The 14,433-nt window shown below is 46.8% G+C and overlaps 2 protein-coding genes across 2 annotated transcripts; both read left to right on the top strand.

The window, feature by feature from the left end:
• Positions 1-605: 605 nt before the first annotated feature.
• Positions 606-6,165, top strand: LOC123079779 (uncharacterized). The gene is made up of 3 exons (XM_044502583.1): positions 606-1,217; positions 4,805-5,520; positions 5,708-6,165. Exons 1-3 carry the CDS (start codon positions 798-800, stop codon positions 5,742-5,744), a joined length of 1,173 nt encoding a protein of 390 aa, XP_044358518.1. The 5' UTR covers positions 606-797; the 3' UTR covers positions 5,745-6,165.
• Positions 6,166-8,201: 2,036 nt separating this feature from the next.
• On the top strand, positions 8,202-11,627 carry LOC123079778 (sedoheptulose-1,7-bisphosphatase, chloroplastic-like). Its single transcript, XM_044502582.1, has 8 exons — positions 8,202-8,510; positions 8,596-8,733; positions 8,874-9,059; positions 9,154-9,235; positions 9,696-9,917; positions 10,006-10,106; positions 10,207-10,278; positions 11,181-11,627. The coding sequence occupies exons 1-8, from the start codon at positions 8,412-8,414 to the stop codon at positions 11,460-11,462; spliced, it is 1,182 nt and encodes a 393-aa protein (XP_044358517.1). The 5' UTR covers positions 8,202-8,411; the 3' UTR covers positions 11,463-11,627.
• Positions 11,628-14,433: the final 2,806 nt, after the last annotated feature.

Genomic DNA, 14,433 nt, shown 5'->3' with positions numbered 1-14,433 from the left:
AGAGTTTGGTGGTGTTCGATGGACATCATAAGTCTAGGGTAAATTCCAGCAAAATGGCGACGATCATGATAGTGGACCTTGGTAAGTTATGACTGGAAAGAAATGCTCATGTATTTCATCGGAAGGCATCAACGGTTCAGAGGGTGGTTACTACGACAACAGACGAGCTAGGGCTATGGAAGAAAGCTCGACGTAGAAAGGCGGGTAATAGGAAGGAGTAGGCATCATCTATAGTGGTGGCGGTGTGAAATTATAGGTCTTATGTTGGGGCCACAAGAGCTTGTGATGGATGCGCGCATACAATGGAGGGAGAGTCTCGAGAAGATACACACCCTCCATATTAAGGTGCACAATATTTTAGAAGTTGAAATGCTCTTACGTTCGATCAAGCTTTTGACAAAACTATCAACATCTCGAATGCTTAACCAGTAAGTATCATACAGTAGATTGAAAAAATTATCTCTAATCGTCTCGCATTGGACGGTCCAGATGATGCAGTTATCACTTGCTACCACGATCGCGCTTGGGGGGGGGGGGGGGGGCAAAAAATTTCACCGGGCCCGCTGGCCTCCACGAACCGCAACACCGCTCTACCCCCTGGAGACCCTAACCTAGAACATTCCATAATTCCATCCCAATTCTTTCAAATTTTACACACATCTAACAAGATACCCCAAATCTTCCAATTCTCCTCCCTCCCTCCCTCCCTCCCAGGCGCAGGCAGCGGGCGCGCGGCGAACCTGCCCCCAGCCAGCCGCGTCGCCGCCACTGCGACTGGCGGCGGCGCCCGCGCTCCGATGGTCGGGATGTACCAGAAGCAGCTCCTCGACGCCCCCTTCGCCCTAAACGGCCACTGCGCTGACCAGCCACGCCACGCGCCGGCCGCCGCCGCCGCCGCTTCCCCCTCGCCGTATCCGCTCAACTCCTCCTCGGGCGCTGCCCCCTCGCCGCACGCGCAGGCGGATGGCGCCGGCGAGCCGCGTCGGCTGTTCCACGCGCTCGTCGGTGGGATCCTGCAGCGCGGGGCCGGAGGCGGCAACGGCGCGGCTGGGGATCTGGAGGCGCTGGTGTCGTGGGCGCGGGAGGTCGCCGTGGATCCCTGCGCGAAGCGGCCGGCGGACAGGCCGAGGAAGCGGCAGGTGCTGGCCTTGCGGCGCGCGCGCTACCTCAAGATGGAGGACGTGGCGGACCAAGCAGAGCTCCCCAGCTTCTCCAAGGTGAGGACGAATTCGCAAACCCCTATGGTCGTGAGTCGCGATCTGTTGCTAATTTGTCGAGGTAGCCGTGGATTGGGCGGGTGGACTGTTGCTGACCATGTTCCGTTTGTGCTCTCCGGCTGCTTCGCATGGATGGGGGCATTTCTGCATCTAGGATTTTGTCACTACATGTCATTCCGCTCCGTGACCTATTGCCCGTATCGCTAGGCTTGTTTTCCTAGGAGTGCATTTGTAAATGGAGTGCCAGGTTATGGAATCGGCGAATGGCAGTTGACTGGTGTCCCGTTTCAAGCAAACAGAATCTCAGCAACCATGTACTAAATGGAGTCCCAGGGCATGGAATGGCAATTGACGGGTGTCCTGTTTCATGCAAAGAGAATCTCAGGCACCGCAGAACCTTTCCCAAACAATGGAAGATCCTGATTGGGGAAGTCTTGCTTCTATCTCAGCTGGTGACTCAGGCTGCGGTTGGCCTTGCACGGTCAATTATGATACTCCTAATTCCGTTTGTCAAACCGGATTTTTTTTTCCTTCTACCGTTTTGCTAGCCAAACTTTTCCTCCTTCGGCGGCCTATGTAGATTTGTTCACAACAGATTATAAGCGCTCCACTATTCAGCAACTGAAAACTGAGCTTTGTAACTCATAAGTCAGGGAAGCTTGTAAGAACCGCCTATCGTGGAATTGAGGCACGGCGAGCATGGCAGTCACACAAAAACTTGTTGCCCTCATTGATGATGGTTCCATTAGATAATAATGTAGTAGGTCGATTATTCATCTCATATTGTTTTACATGCTGTCGGCACTTTTGTCGTGTTCGTGTTACATCTTACATCCCATGACCATTAATCTCATTAATAAATGAGGCCTCCTTACAAAGAGAACGTGAGAATTGAGAGAATAGCTCGATCAACCTGGAGTAAGAGAAGGGCATGGTTTGTAATATTAGGCTATTCCCATGGTTTTCGAGTCTCATGACTAGTCGTCGACTAGTCGATGAGTCGCAAAAAAATATCGAATCAACTTAGTGTCTACTCGAGTCGTGAGTCGTGACTAGTCGCAATTGCAGGCTCGACATTTTCCGAGTAGACTCGGATGAGTCGCTACTCGAAAACCATGGCTTTTCCTTAGGTCTTGCACCTGTGGCTAAACAACCTATATTTGTGAAGTAAACATCCAGAACATTAAGTTTCATGCCTCGAGTCCCATTCACTAAATTTATATAATTTCAACTTCTTTTAGTCATAGTTAATGCATTGACTTGTTAGCCCATCAAAACTATCTATGTTTGTTAGGATAGAAACTAAGCTTGAAAATTTTACCATGAAGAGTTCCTAGTGAGAATGTCAATGACACGTGAGGCTTTATAATAAGTGATGCATATCGGGGAATTGCCGACATGCTTTTATTCAGTTGAGAGTATAGGCCTTAGGTGTTAGATTAAGGGACTGAAGGGAAGTTGCTGAAATGGGTATCAATAGACATACATGTTCACAAATGGCATTTATCCATAACTAACAAAAAGAAACTCGACCAACCAAGACTAGCCCTTGGTGGCATTTTTTAAGAAGGCGAGCACCAACAGAACGGAGGGTTGAGCTTCGAACACGGGTCATCGGGCTGCGAGCATTTCAGTCTGCTCTAGCTAGCCAACTGGTCGATGTGACTAGTGTGCACTGTTTTCTTTAATAATGATACCAAATTAATTATTTAAACGAAGGCTCCTTTCTTTTATGGAAGTGAAAATTATATATCTAGAATCTAGACTAATGTGCATTATTTTCTCCTGTATTCACTATATTTTACCTGACATTTAAACCTATCCTGGATTATCATATTGGAAACCTGAACTTGTGATTTATGTCATATTGAGTGGTCATGCCTTTGTCGATGTAAAAATAGTGAAAGCCTTTCAAAGTGTATTTTGGCCGAAACATTTATTAGTCTGTGCAACTTTGGCATAAAGCTGACAGCAGTACATAGTTTCCGTGTGACAGGCTTCTAAATCTAGGCTGATACGAGCACTCGGCCGATATATCGTTATTGGTAGTCTACCGATACAGATATAACATATCATTTCATAAATATCGTTTTTACGCAGATCAGACATATAGACTGGTATATTGACCGATATGGCTGATACTAGACCCGTTATGTCCACCGACATAGACCAATGTGGATGACGAGGGTTCTTTCTAGAAATATAGGTGAATATGAAATTAGGTATTTATAGCTGCATCAAATTATAAAATTCACACATAATGTTTTGTAAATATGCATATATGACGTAATTTTTATGTTAGAATAAGATTTTTGAGAGTATTTATTGATATATTTCTGAATTTACTAGTTAGTAAACTTGGAATCATATAGTTGTAACACAAGCACTGACATCATTCTTTTTTTATTATTAAAAGAGGCGTGTCTAAACAAGAATGACAAAAAAACAGATATGTTTCCTCCTATATAACTACATACCGTCTGGTATATCACCGATATCTGACATCCAATTTACGGAAACCGAACCGATATAAACCCGGTAGCCGATATTTTGAAACTTGCTGTGAAATAGAGGACCTGGGGAAGTGCTGACTGTATAATTATTTAATGTTTGGCGAAGTGGCGATGATAGTCATGATTTCCTGCACGGCCGCACGATGTGCATCCTACATGTTACTGGGAAGAACAACCTACAAGGCATAGCTGGCATCAAAGAATGGTAGGTAATAGGCACATAGTGTCGGATCCAAAATGTTTTCCCTCAAAAAAAAAAGATCCAAAATGTTTAAAATTAGAGAACCATGGTGATGTTGACTCTCTAGAGAGAGAGAATCATCTGCAACTTGTGTTCCATTTTCCTTAATAAGAAAAGTTTTTTGAAGCGTATGATTAATACTTTTATAAAATGGAGGTACAGTGCAACGTTCAGTTATTTGTTCCTGTATCAAGTCCGGAATGCGCAAACAATAGGCATGTAGCATTAACCCAGTGGTGTTTTGTTGTATGTATTTTGAAACAATTCACTGGATTTTGTTCGTAGTCAAAACTCCAATTGAAAGAATGTGGATACACCTGAGCCATGATTACCCTATTTTTATATATCTGGGAAAAGGATTGTGCCTTGTGAAACCTGTGTTGTGGTCTCCTCATCTGAACAAAAACCGAGGGCTGGATGTTTCTATCTGCTTGGCAAATTTGTATCTACGATACTCAAAGTGTAGCGCCCCTGCTGTTAGTCCCACATGGCCGGTTTAACATGAGTTACACTTGCAGAAAAGCCTTCTGGGTGCAAGACGTAGCATTTCTGGGCTGACCCTTTTGCCTGAAGTGAGGACAAAAGTTGTCTGCCCTGTCGTGGGCTGGGCTGTTATCTATTTGGGCTGTAGGGTGTTGCACAAAGCCTCTTGAGTGTTTAGTTTGTAGAATTTCCTCCCCCTGTCTGACAATTTGTCAAAGTTTGATTGCTTACTTTTATTGTCAGTTTCCTCACTATATTTCTCTTATTCTGCTTTCCATTTTGTTTGTGCTTTCTGAAACAATTTTCCCTTTCTTACTCTTTTGGACATTGTTGCATTTTTCATCTTTCAGAAAAGGAAGTACAGAACTAAGAACCAGTCAGAAAGACCAAGGAAAGGGCCAACCCCAACAAGGAAATCCGAGAGGCTAGCTAGGAGAATGGTACTCATGACATCAGTGCTTCTCACGCAAAGGAAGAAGATTGGAGTAGGTGAGCAGTTTCAGGCTGAGATACCTGACTGGACTGGGCCACCTTCAGACGCAGAGCTTTCTTGGTACAGGAATGACCCGAACACCTCAAAGATGCTAGGAAGCAGAACTTGGCCACCTGAAGGTTATGTCGTACAGACAAATATTGTGGTAGCTGGACAGGGAAGGCCTGAATCATGTAATTGCCCATATCCAGGAAACTTCTATTGCAGATTACATCACATCAACACCGCCAGGGATCGGCTAAGGTCTGAAATTGGTCAAGTTTTCAAGGAATGGAAATTTGATTTGATGGGTGAGCAGGTTTCTGAGATGTGGAGCATTGAGGAGCAACTAAAGTTTGCTGCACTTGAGCAGTTGGTTCCTGTGTTTGAAAATAAGAGTTTTTGGGCGGTAGCGGCAAAACATTTTGCCTCGAAGACCAGGGTGGACTTGGTGCAGTACTACCTCAATGTTTTCCTCATGAGAAGAGTTTCAAACCAGTGCAGGCTGAGTCTGTTGGAGATTGATAGTGATGAGGATGAAGCAGAGGAAGAGGAGGATGAAGATCAATCTGATGGCTCCAATTCGTCCCAGAGGTATGGCTCTACACATGACCCCATATGTTTGCGTAAGCAGATGTAGTGCATATATGGAAATCCATCCCGCTGTTTCTTTTATGCACTGATGTTAGCTGCAAGAGTATAGACTAAACAGCTCCCGCGAACGTCAAACACTAGCTGGTAAGAATGATATTCATTTTTGCTAACATTTACGTTATTTCAGGCCCCAGGATGTCCAAGAGGTGAAGAAGATTTTCTGAGTCTACTGACAGCTACCTGGCATGCATTTCTGCATGCGCGCCTGTTTTGATGTGCTGAGACACTCATCACCTTGAGTGATCGATCCTTCAGTCGCTCGCTTAGACCTAGCCATCCGTTCTGCGCAGAAACTCATGCGAATTGCACACCATTCTCGTTCTCAATGCTTGTGTCAGGGTAACGGGCAAGCCAGTCAGTTGTGGCTTGATGCTCAAAGAGCTCATCTGATATGAATGTTTTCCCGTGTACAGGAAAAATGAAATACAGATCTTAAAGACTAAAGTGGGTAGAAAACAAATGGTCATTGGTTTCGTTTCTTTCGTGAGAGTTGAGACTTGAGAGGGTCAAAACCCAAAACCCGTTTGGCACTCTTTACTTGGCAAGAGGTTTGGCAACTGTGTTTTTATTCCCCAGTTTGGTAGAGCTGTTTTTGGTGTTGTCAACTTGTCTTGTACTCCCTTCGTTCCTAAATATAAGTCTTAGGAGAGATTTCACTATGGACTACATATGGAGCAAAATGAGTGAATCTACACTCTAAAATGCATCTATATACATCCGAATGTGGTTTATAGTGGAATTTTTACAAAGACTTATATTTAGAAACGGAGGAAGTATGTTTCTTTTGTGAAATACCCATCCTCTGCTGGTTTAGAAATTCGTTCTACTTCTCAGTTACCAACAGCGGTTACACTTCACCTAAGGCCTACAATGCAAGGCGCTTAGAAAAATAAATTAGCTTTTTCTTAAGCATTGGTGTTTATTTGTAAAGGGTGGATGCTTAATTGGACATCCCTCTTGTAGAGAAGGCATTAGTGCTTAAGAAAAAAATGGTTTATTTTACTAAGCACCTTTAATCACCTTGCATCATACAAGAAATTACTATATTGAGCAAGGTCTAAAATGATCTAAATAATGTTTGGCCCGTTCGCTAAAACTATCTACTCCGTACATGACAAAGGCAAAGGCAACAAAGTTATTACAAAAAGGACATATAGTTTTTGAACCAAGCTCATATGCTTCCTGATAAACAGTAAATTCACAAAAGACAGTAAAAAAATCTGATTTTTTTGTGATAAATATTGATGAATGTTTTAACTGGTGTATTGATTTTTTTTTTGTCATGACCTCCACGAATGTCATTGCATCACAAAATTTGCACCCGGATATAAGCATTCATCACAATTTTTTTCTTTGGAATTTACTATTTTTTCGATTTTACCGTCACGTGTGAGCTCGTGGTCAAAAGAGCATTTTTGAAAGAAAAAAATGTTACACACATGATGTTTTATCGAACGGAAGACACCACTGAAATTTAATCCTCGTAGAATTGCAAACTTGCAACCAATCTGTCTCGCGCAAGTTGCCACAGGAAGCGGCACACACGCACACACGCACCACCGTTTGGTAGAGCTGTTTCTGGTGTTGTCAACTTGTCATGTACTCCCTCCGTCCGAAAAAGTTTATCTCCCAAATGGATGTATCTAGCACCAAATTAGTACTAGATAAATTCATTTGAAGGACAAGCTTTTTCGGACGGAAAGAGTATGTTTCTTTTGTGAAATACCCACCCTCTGCTAGTTTAGAAATTCGCTCTACTTCTCAGTTACCAACAGCAGTTACACTTCACCTAAGGCGTACAATGTGCTTAGAAAAATAAATAAGTTTTTTCTTAAGCACTGATGCTTATTTGTAAAGGGTGGATGCTTAATTGGACACCCCTCTTGTAGAAAAGACACTGGTGCTTAAGAAAAATTTGGTTTATTTTACTAATTACCTTGCATCATACAAGAAATTACCATATTGAACAAGGTCTAAAATTATCTACATAATGCTTGGGCAGTTCGCTAAAATTATCTACATGGCAAAGGCAACAAAGTTGTTACAAAGAAAAAGACGTAGTTTTTGAAACGAGCTCATATGCTTCCTGATAAACAGTACTCCCTTTGTATAGAAATCTAAGAGTGTATAGTTATCTAAATGCTCTTATATTTCTTTACAGAGGGAGTAATTCACAAAATATAATAAAAAATCTGACTGTTTTTGAGATAAATATCGATGAATGTTTCAACTGAAGCATCGGTTTTGTTTTTTTGCCCTGACCTCCACGGATGTCATTGCATCACAAAATTTGCACCCGGATATGAACAATCATCACAAAAATTATATCAGAATTTACTACTCCATCTAACGCTCTTATATTTCTTTACAGAAAGAGTATTTTTTTTTTGATTTTACTGTGACGTGTGAGCTCGGGGATCAAAAGCACACTTTCGAGAAGAAAAAGGGTTACACACATGATGTTTTCTCGAACTGAAAACGCTACTGAAATTTAATCCTCGTAGAATTGCAAACTTGCACCCAATCTGTCTCGCGCAAGTTAGTTGCCACAGGAAACGCACACACGTACCAGCACACCGTCGTCGGCTCGTCCCAGCAGGGCCACACAAGCCACGAACGGTCGTCTTCCCGCGCTCTATCTTCTCCGGCGCCACGTTGGCCCCCGGCTCATCTGGTCCAGTCGTGCATCCACCGTGTGTGATCCGTTCCTCCCAAATCCCCCAGCCGCGCCGCAACGTAAAGACGCAGAACAGCTTCCGAAATCCTGACCTCCGTAGCCTCTCTCCTCGTCAGCGCCGGCCAGACCACACACCGGCAGCCAGCCAGCAGCAATGGAGACCGTTGCGGCTGCCGGCTACGCGCGCGGGGCCGCCACGCGCTCCCCCGCCTGCTGCGCCGCCATGTCCTTCTCGCAGTCCTACAGGCCCAAGGTGTGTGATGTTAGGATATCCAGCATGTGGTGAGGCGTCAACCGTTTTTGTTTTGCTGATGCCGGATGGGCAATGCGTGCGGCAGGCTGCCAGGCCGGCGACCACGTTCTACGGCGAGTCGCTGCGGGCGAACACGGCGAGGACGTCGTTCCCGGCGGGGAGGCAGTCCAAGGCGGCGAGCCGGGCGGCGCTCACCACCCGGTGCGCGATCGGCGACAGCCTGGTTCGTGCCGTGCACCCATCACCAGTATATACATATGCTCTAGTCCCGTGCACGCGCGTCGCCGGTGCGCGCGCGTACGTGCCGCCACGTGAAGCTTACGGTGTCTGAACACTTTTATGTGGGGTGTTGTGTGGTGGCAGGAGGAGTTCCTGACCAAGGCGACGCCGGACAAGAACCTCATCAGGCTGCTGATCTGCATGGGGGAGGCGATGAGGACGATCGCCTTCAAGGTCCGGACCGCGTCCTGCGGCGGCACGGCCTGCGTCAACTCCTTCGGCGACGAGCAGCTCGCCGTCGACATGCTCGCCGACAAGCTCCTCTTCGAGGTGAGACGGCCGAGAGCCAGCGCTTTCCATCCACGCACGCGTGCTGCACGCCTCGTCCCGTCACGGTTCCTCACCTCGCTTTGTATATATGCAGGCGTTGGAGTACTCCCATGTCTGCAAGTACGCGTGCTCTGAGGAAGTCCCCGAGCTGCAGGACATGGGTGGCCCGGTCGAAGGTACTTCACATAACTGCATATCCATCTTGTCACGATAAATAATCAGCCAGGAATCAGAGCCCAAATCTCGACAAGATGGTTAAGGAGGAAGACGATCGCCTTATGTTTTAACCGTGTTCTTAGCAGAACCGCGTGCCATTCCTGTGCCTGAATATATAGTGGTACTGTAGTACTGGACAGAGTTCAGTGCCACACTACACCAGCAACACCACTGCTAGTCTGCTACTGAACAAAACACATGTCCACCTTCTCACCTTCAGAGCACTATAGCAGTGGAACAACATATATCTGTACATGTTTGTAACCATGGTGTCTTCTTGGATTCTACTCATACGAACCATCCACTCACCAGCAGCTACATACTGTAGTTACGTAGCTCATTTTAGCTGGCGTTTACGAGATGCAGAAATTTTGGCTTTCTGAATTCTGATCGGCTCGGGTTTTCCCACTCGTCTTGCAGGCGGATTCAGCGTCGCGTTCGACCCCCTTGATGGTTCCAGCATTGTGGACACCAACTTCACCGTCGGAACCATCTTCGGTGTCTGGCCTGGCGACAAGCTGACGGGCGTCACCGGCGGTGACCAAGTTGCCGCTGCCATGGGCATCTACGGCCCTCGCACCACTTTCGTTGTTGCCCTCAAGGACTGCCCTGGAACACACGAATTCCTTCTTCTCGACGAAGGTTCACTTCAGTTCCGAATCAAGTATCCAGTCGAAGTTCTGTATGCATATGTAATGGTGTATTGATCGAGCACCTACAAATGCTGCAGGTAAATGGCAGCATGTCAAGGACACAACAACCATTGGAGAAGGGAAGATGTTCTCCCCTGGTAACTTGAGGGCCACATTTGATAACCCTGATTACGACAAGGTACTAGTTACTGCTTGGTTGTTGGTCCTCTGCACAGCTCTAAATTGATGTGGGAACAGTTCTAATAAGAATCTAACAAGTGCAAAATGTACCTTGTCAGCTTGTCAACTACTATGTCAAGGAGAAGTACACGCTGCGTTACACCGGAGGCATGGTCCCTGATGTCAACCAGGTACATATATCAACAACTCTCTCCAGTTATAATTGCTAGTCACATTGCTTGCTCGCATCCTTAGAAGTTAGAAGCCACGAACGCTGCCCTGAAAACATATGTATAGTAAGATGAACAGTAAGATCACCTGCATGAAACACTGAGGCCTTCTTTGATTCATAGGGTTAGAAAATCATAGGAAATGAGATGACATGCATCTCAAATCCTATGAATAGGAAGAGAAAAAGACATGTCTTTTGCTTCTCATCATAGGATTTTTTTCATTGAGTTAGGCTAATGTTTTTTTTCCTATGAAATGTGAAGGATAGAAAGAATTCCTCCGTAAGAATACAATTCTGTTCCAACAGGCCAAACGATTCTAAAGGTTTTTTTCTATAGAAACCCTATCCTATGAAATTCCTGCAAAATCCCTCCAAGCCAAAGGAGGACTGAAATGCCATGACAGTGGTTCTTCAGTACGGACGATATATCTCATCGATGATCAGGGGTAGCCCCTGTTCAATCCAACTCCAACATTGAACAACGTGATGATCATCTGTCATGTCAGTTCTACTCCCACACCTTTGGCCACGCAGAGAGACAATCTTCCAGTCGAGGCAACGTAACTTTCTGAATTTGGCTGGGTGCTCCCGGTGAGTGCCACGAACTGTTGTTCCACCGCGCGCCCATGCGGTCGACCATCGAGCCTGTACCGGCGTCTGCTTTAAGCAAGGCCATGCTGTCGATCGACCGGCACGGCGCGTACTAGTGCACCAACTTTGCTTTGCTTCCGTATACACTCCCTGCGCACACACTCCATTGCATGCAGAGATCGAGTTCTTTCATTTTAGCATTATTACTCGTGTGCATGCATGCGTGAGAAGAGAGGGAATGGATGTTTGATGAATGGTGCGTGCATGCAGATCATCGTGAAGGAGAAGGGCATCTTCACGAACGTGACGTCGCCGACGGCCAAGGCGAAGCTGCGGCTGCTGTTCGAGGTGGCGCCGCTGGGGTTCTTGATAGAGAAGGCCGGCGGGCACAGCAGCGACGGCAAGCAGTCGGTGCTGGACAAGGTGATCTCCCAACTCGACGAGCGGACCCAGGTGGCCTACGGCTCCAAGAACGAGATCATCCGCTTCGAGGAGACCCTCTACGGCTCCTCCAGACTCGCCGCCAGCGCCACCGTCGGCGCCACCGCCTGATAATCTTCTTCTTCTTCTTCTTCTTCTTTTTTTACGTTTTTCTCAACCTGAAAAACAAGGTGTCCGTTATAGAGTCTGAAGCATGTTGTTGTCTTGTGATGATGCGAACTGGTAATGCAGACATGCAGTGGGCAGACGGGCTCGCGTCTGCCGCCCTTGTCTTCACTGCGAGGTGATTGTCGTACGTACACAGTTGTGCGTTTGTGCATGGCATTGGCAACACTTGTGTCATCGGATGTCTGCGTGTCTAACCTAAGCAGGCAACGTGATCTCCGATCTCTGCAGCTTTGCTCCTCTCACTCTCTCACAGGACTGTCACGCAACAGTCCGGATGTTTCCACGAGCTACTACGTGCCAGGCCGCATGCGACAGTCCACGGTATGGGGTGCAACAGAGGAGCAGCGCCATAGACATTCTGGTTCCTGAGAAGAAAGCAGTCTGTCTGAAACCCACTCACCCCGACCAACCGCGCAGATCGATCCCTGCACTCCCGACTCCGCAAATCCTGACCGCCGATCCTCCCGGTACGTACCACCACTGCCGTTCCATTCTTTTAATCCCTTTCGGGTACCGCGGTACACTACAGTGGGATGCATCATGCATGCATGATGTGACGCAAGGCTCTGCACGTCTCATGGCATGCAGCCACACGGGCCTGGCCTCGTGCGAGCACTGTAGCAGCAGCAGTGCTCGTAGTTGGCAAATTTGACAATTTTGACCTCGAAACGAATTAAATTCACAGAATGAACTGGGTGCGAAACTATTTCACATCCTAACCCTTTTGTATAGCGCCCGCCAGGCCGGCGCCACACCCTACGGTGCAGCGCCTAGCTCCGCGGCGTTGCACCTCTGTCCACCGTGGCAGCCCACGGGCCCGCACCCAGCCGTGCAACGCCTCCGAGCTAGGCGCTGCATTGTAATGTGCAGCGCCTAGCGGCTAGGCGCTGCACTGTGACTTATCCAGCCACTTGGCTGGGCCCCCCTCCCCCACCCCCCCCACCACACACTCTCTCACTCTCTCCCCGAGCTTTGCCCCCTCTCCCACTCTCCTCCCCTCTCAAATCTTCTTCCAAATCTTGCAAATTTGAAGAATTTGTCCGTGGATTTCGAAGTCAAACCCTCCCTCAAGGTAATAATCTTCGATCCCCTTGTTTTGATCGAAGTAAAGTTCTCACATTGCTCATTTGTTGGTAGTTTGGGGAAACCCTAGTTTAGTTTGGATCTAGAGATTTGCATGGAGATGTGAGATGTTTGTTTGCCAATTTCTATGATTAGGCTTTGTTAGTATGCTAGGGTTATTCTTATGGGTGTTCTTATGTTGGTGCTAGGGTTAGGTTTAGGGCTAGGGTTATGGTTAGGGTTAGGGTTAGGGTTATGGTTAGGGTTAGGGTTGTTGTTTCATATATATATTAGGGTTTGTATTCGGTGTTAATCCATGGATTAGTACTCATGAAAGCAATGTTACCTTGTGTTCATTGCTTCTAGGGATGGGAAGAACATGTGTGTTTGTTCATCATGGGGAGAAAGACGCCTTTTTGAAAGGCAATAAAGAACCGGACCCGGATGAGCTTGACATTGTGTTTTATAGTAGTCCTAGCTATGCGGAGCTCTTGCAACAAGTTAGGAAAGATTTGAATTGGATGGACCCTAGTGATATCATTGAGTTGGAGGGAAGGCATAATGTTGGTTTTGGAATGCACATCCGTTGGAAGACAATGCGTGTAAACTCGGAGCAACGTTGGGTTGCATACAAGGAGACGGTGGCCGAATCACTAGACAAGGCTCTTGAGTTATTTGCAACGAAGAAGGTTGAGTCAAGTTTGCATTTGGACTTGAAACGGAACCACTCCCCTTTGGTTGCTAGTAGCCCCCCACCCTTGAAGCAAGATGAAATTGTTGAACCTCTTTTGACCCAAGAAGTGAGGCCAACATTGAGCCCGTGTAGAAACAACCAAGATGAATCTTTGCAAGAGGACAACGATGAGTATGCGGACAATGACAATGAAGTTGATCTCCATGACAACAATGTGGGTGATCTCGACAAATATCATTTGCAAGAGACAATGGACCATTCCATCCCTTTTTCCCATGCATATGCATCGGACTCGGATGACGATGGTCCCGATGAACAAGTTGATGCGGAGGGGTTCACGGTGAAGGAGGCCGAAGCTTTCGAGAAGGTATTTGGTCGGGATCATCGGACTACATTGTTCAAGGATGTTAGTCTCGCGGATGAAGCCGTGGTAGATGGTGGCCAATGTGTAGCTCTTGGGGTTAGGCCAAGCTCTCACCGTGATTTGGTAGACGACAAGAACCGGATTGCTAAAGGTTCTAAGTTCGACAGCTTGTTGGATTTGAAGATGTGGCTCGACAACTACTCAGAAAAGCAACAGAAGTTTGGCTAGTTACAGACATATGCAGCGCCTAGCTTGGAGGCGCCACACTATATAGTGCAGCGCCTGCGAGCTAGGCGTTGCACTGTAGAGTGCGGCGCCTCCGTGCTAGGCGCTGCATTGTTTGGCTAGCTACAGACATATGCAGCGCCTAGCACGGAGGCGCCACACACTATAGTGCAGCGCCTGCGAGCTAGGCGTTGCACTGTAGAGTGCGGCGCCTCCGTGCTAGGCGCTGCATATGTCTGTAGCTATCCAGTAAGCAACAGAAGTTTGGCTAGTTACAGACATATGCAGCGCCTAGCACGGAGGCGCCACACACTATAGTGCAGCGCCCGCGAGCTAGGCGTTGCACTGTAGAGTGCGGCGCCTCCGTGCTAGGCGCTGCACAAACACTTAGCAATTTTTTTGCCTGAAACTAGAGGCCTACCTACTGTGCCTCCTCCCCCCTCTACTGGGTCTTTTTCAGCCACAGTTCTTTCAGCCACAGTTCAACAACTAGTATAACAAACATTCAGGTACGACATCATTTCTCCAAGTATAACAATTAGTATAAGAAACAAAGGGTTCACAAAAGA

The sequence above is a fragment of the Triticum aestivum genome, chromosome 3D (assembly GCF_018294505.1).
Source record: "Triticum aestivum cultivar Chinese Spring chromosome 3D, IWGSC CS RefSeq v2.1, whole genome shotgun sequence".
Classification (NCBI taxonomy): Eukaryota; Viridiplantae; Streptophyta; class Magnoliopsida; order Poales; family Poaceae; genus Triticum; species Triticum aestivum.
Note: the sequence above shows the minus strand (reverse complement) of the source record. Positions and strands in the feature narration are given on the sequence as shown.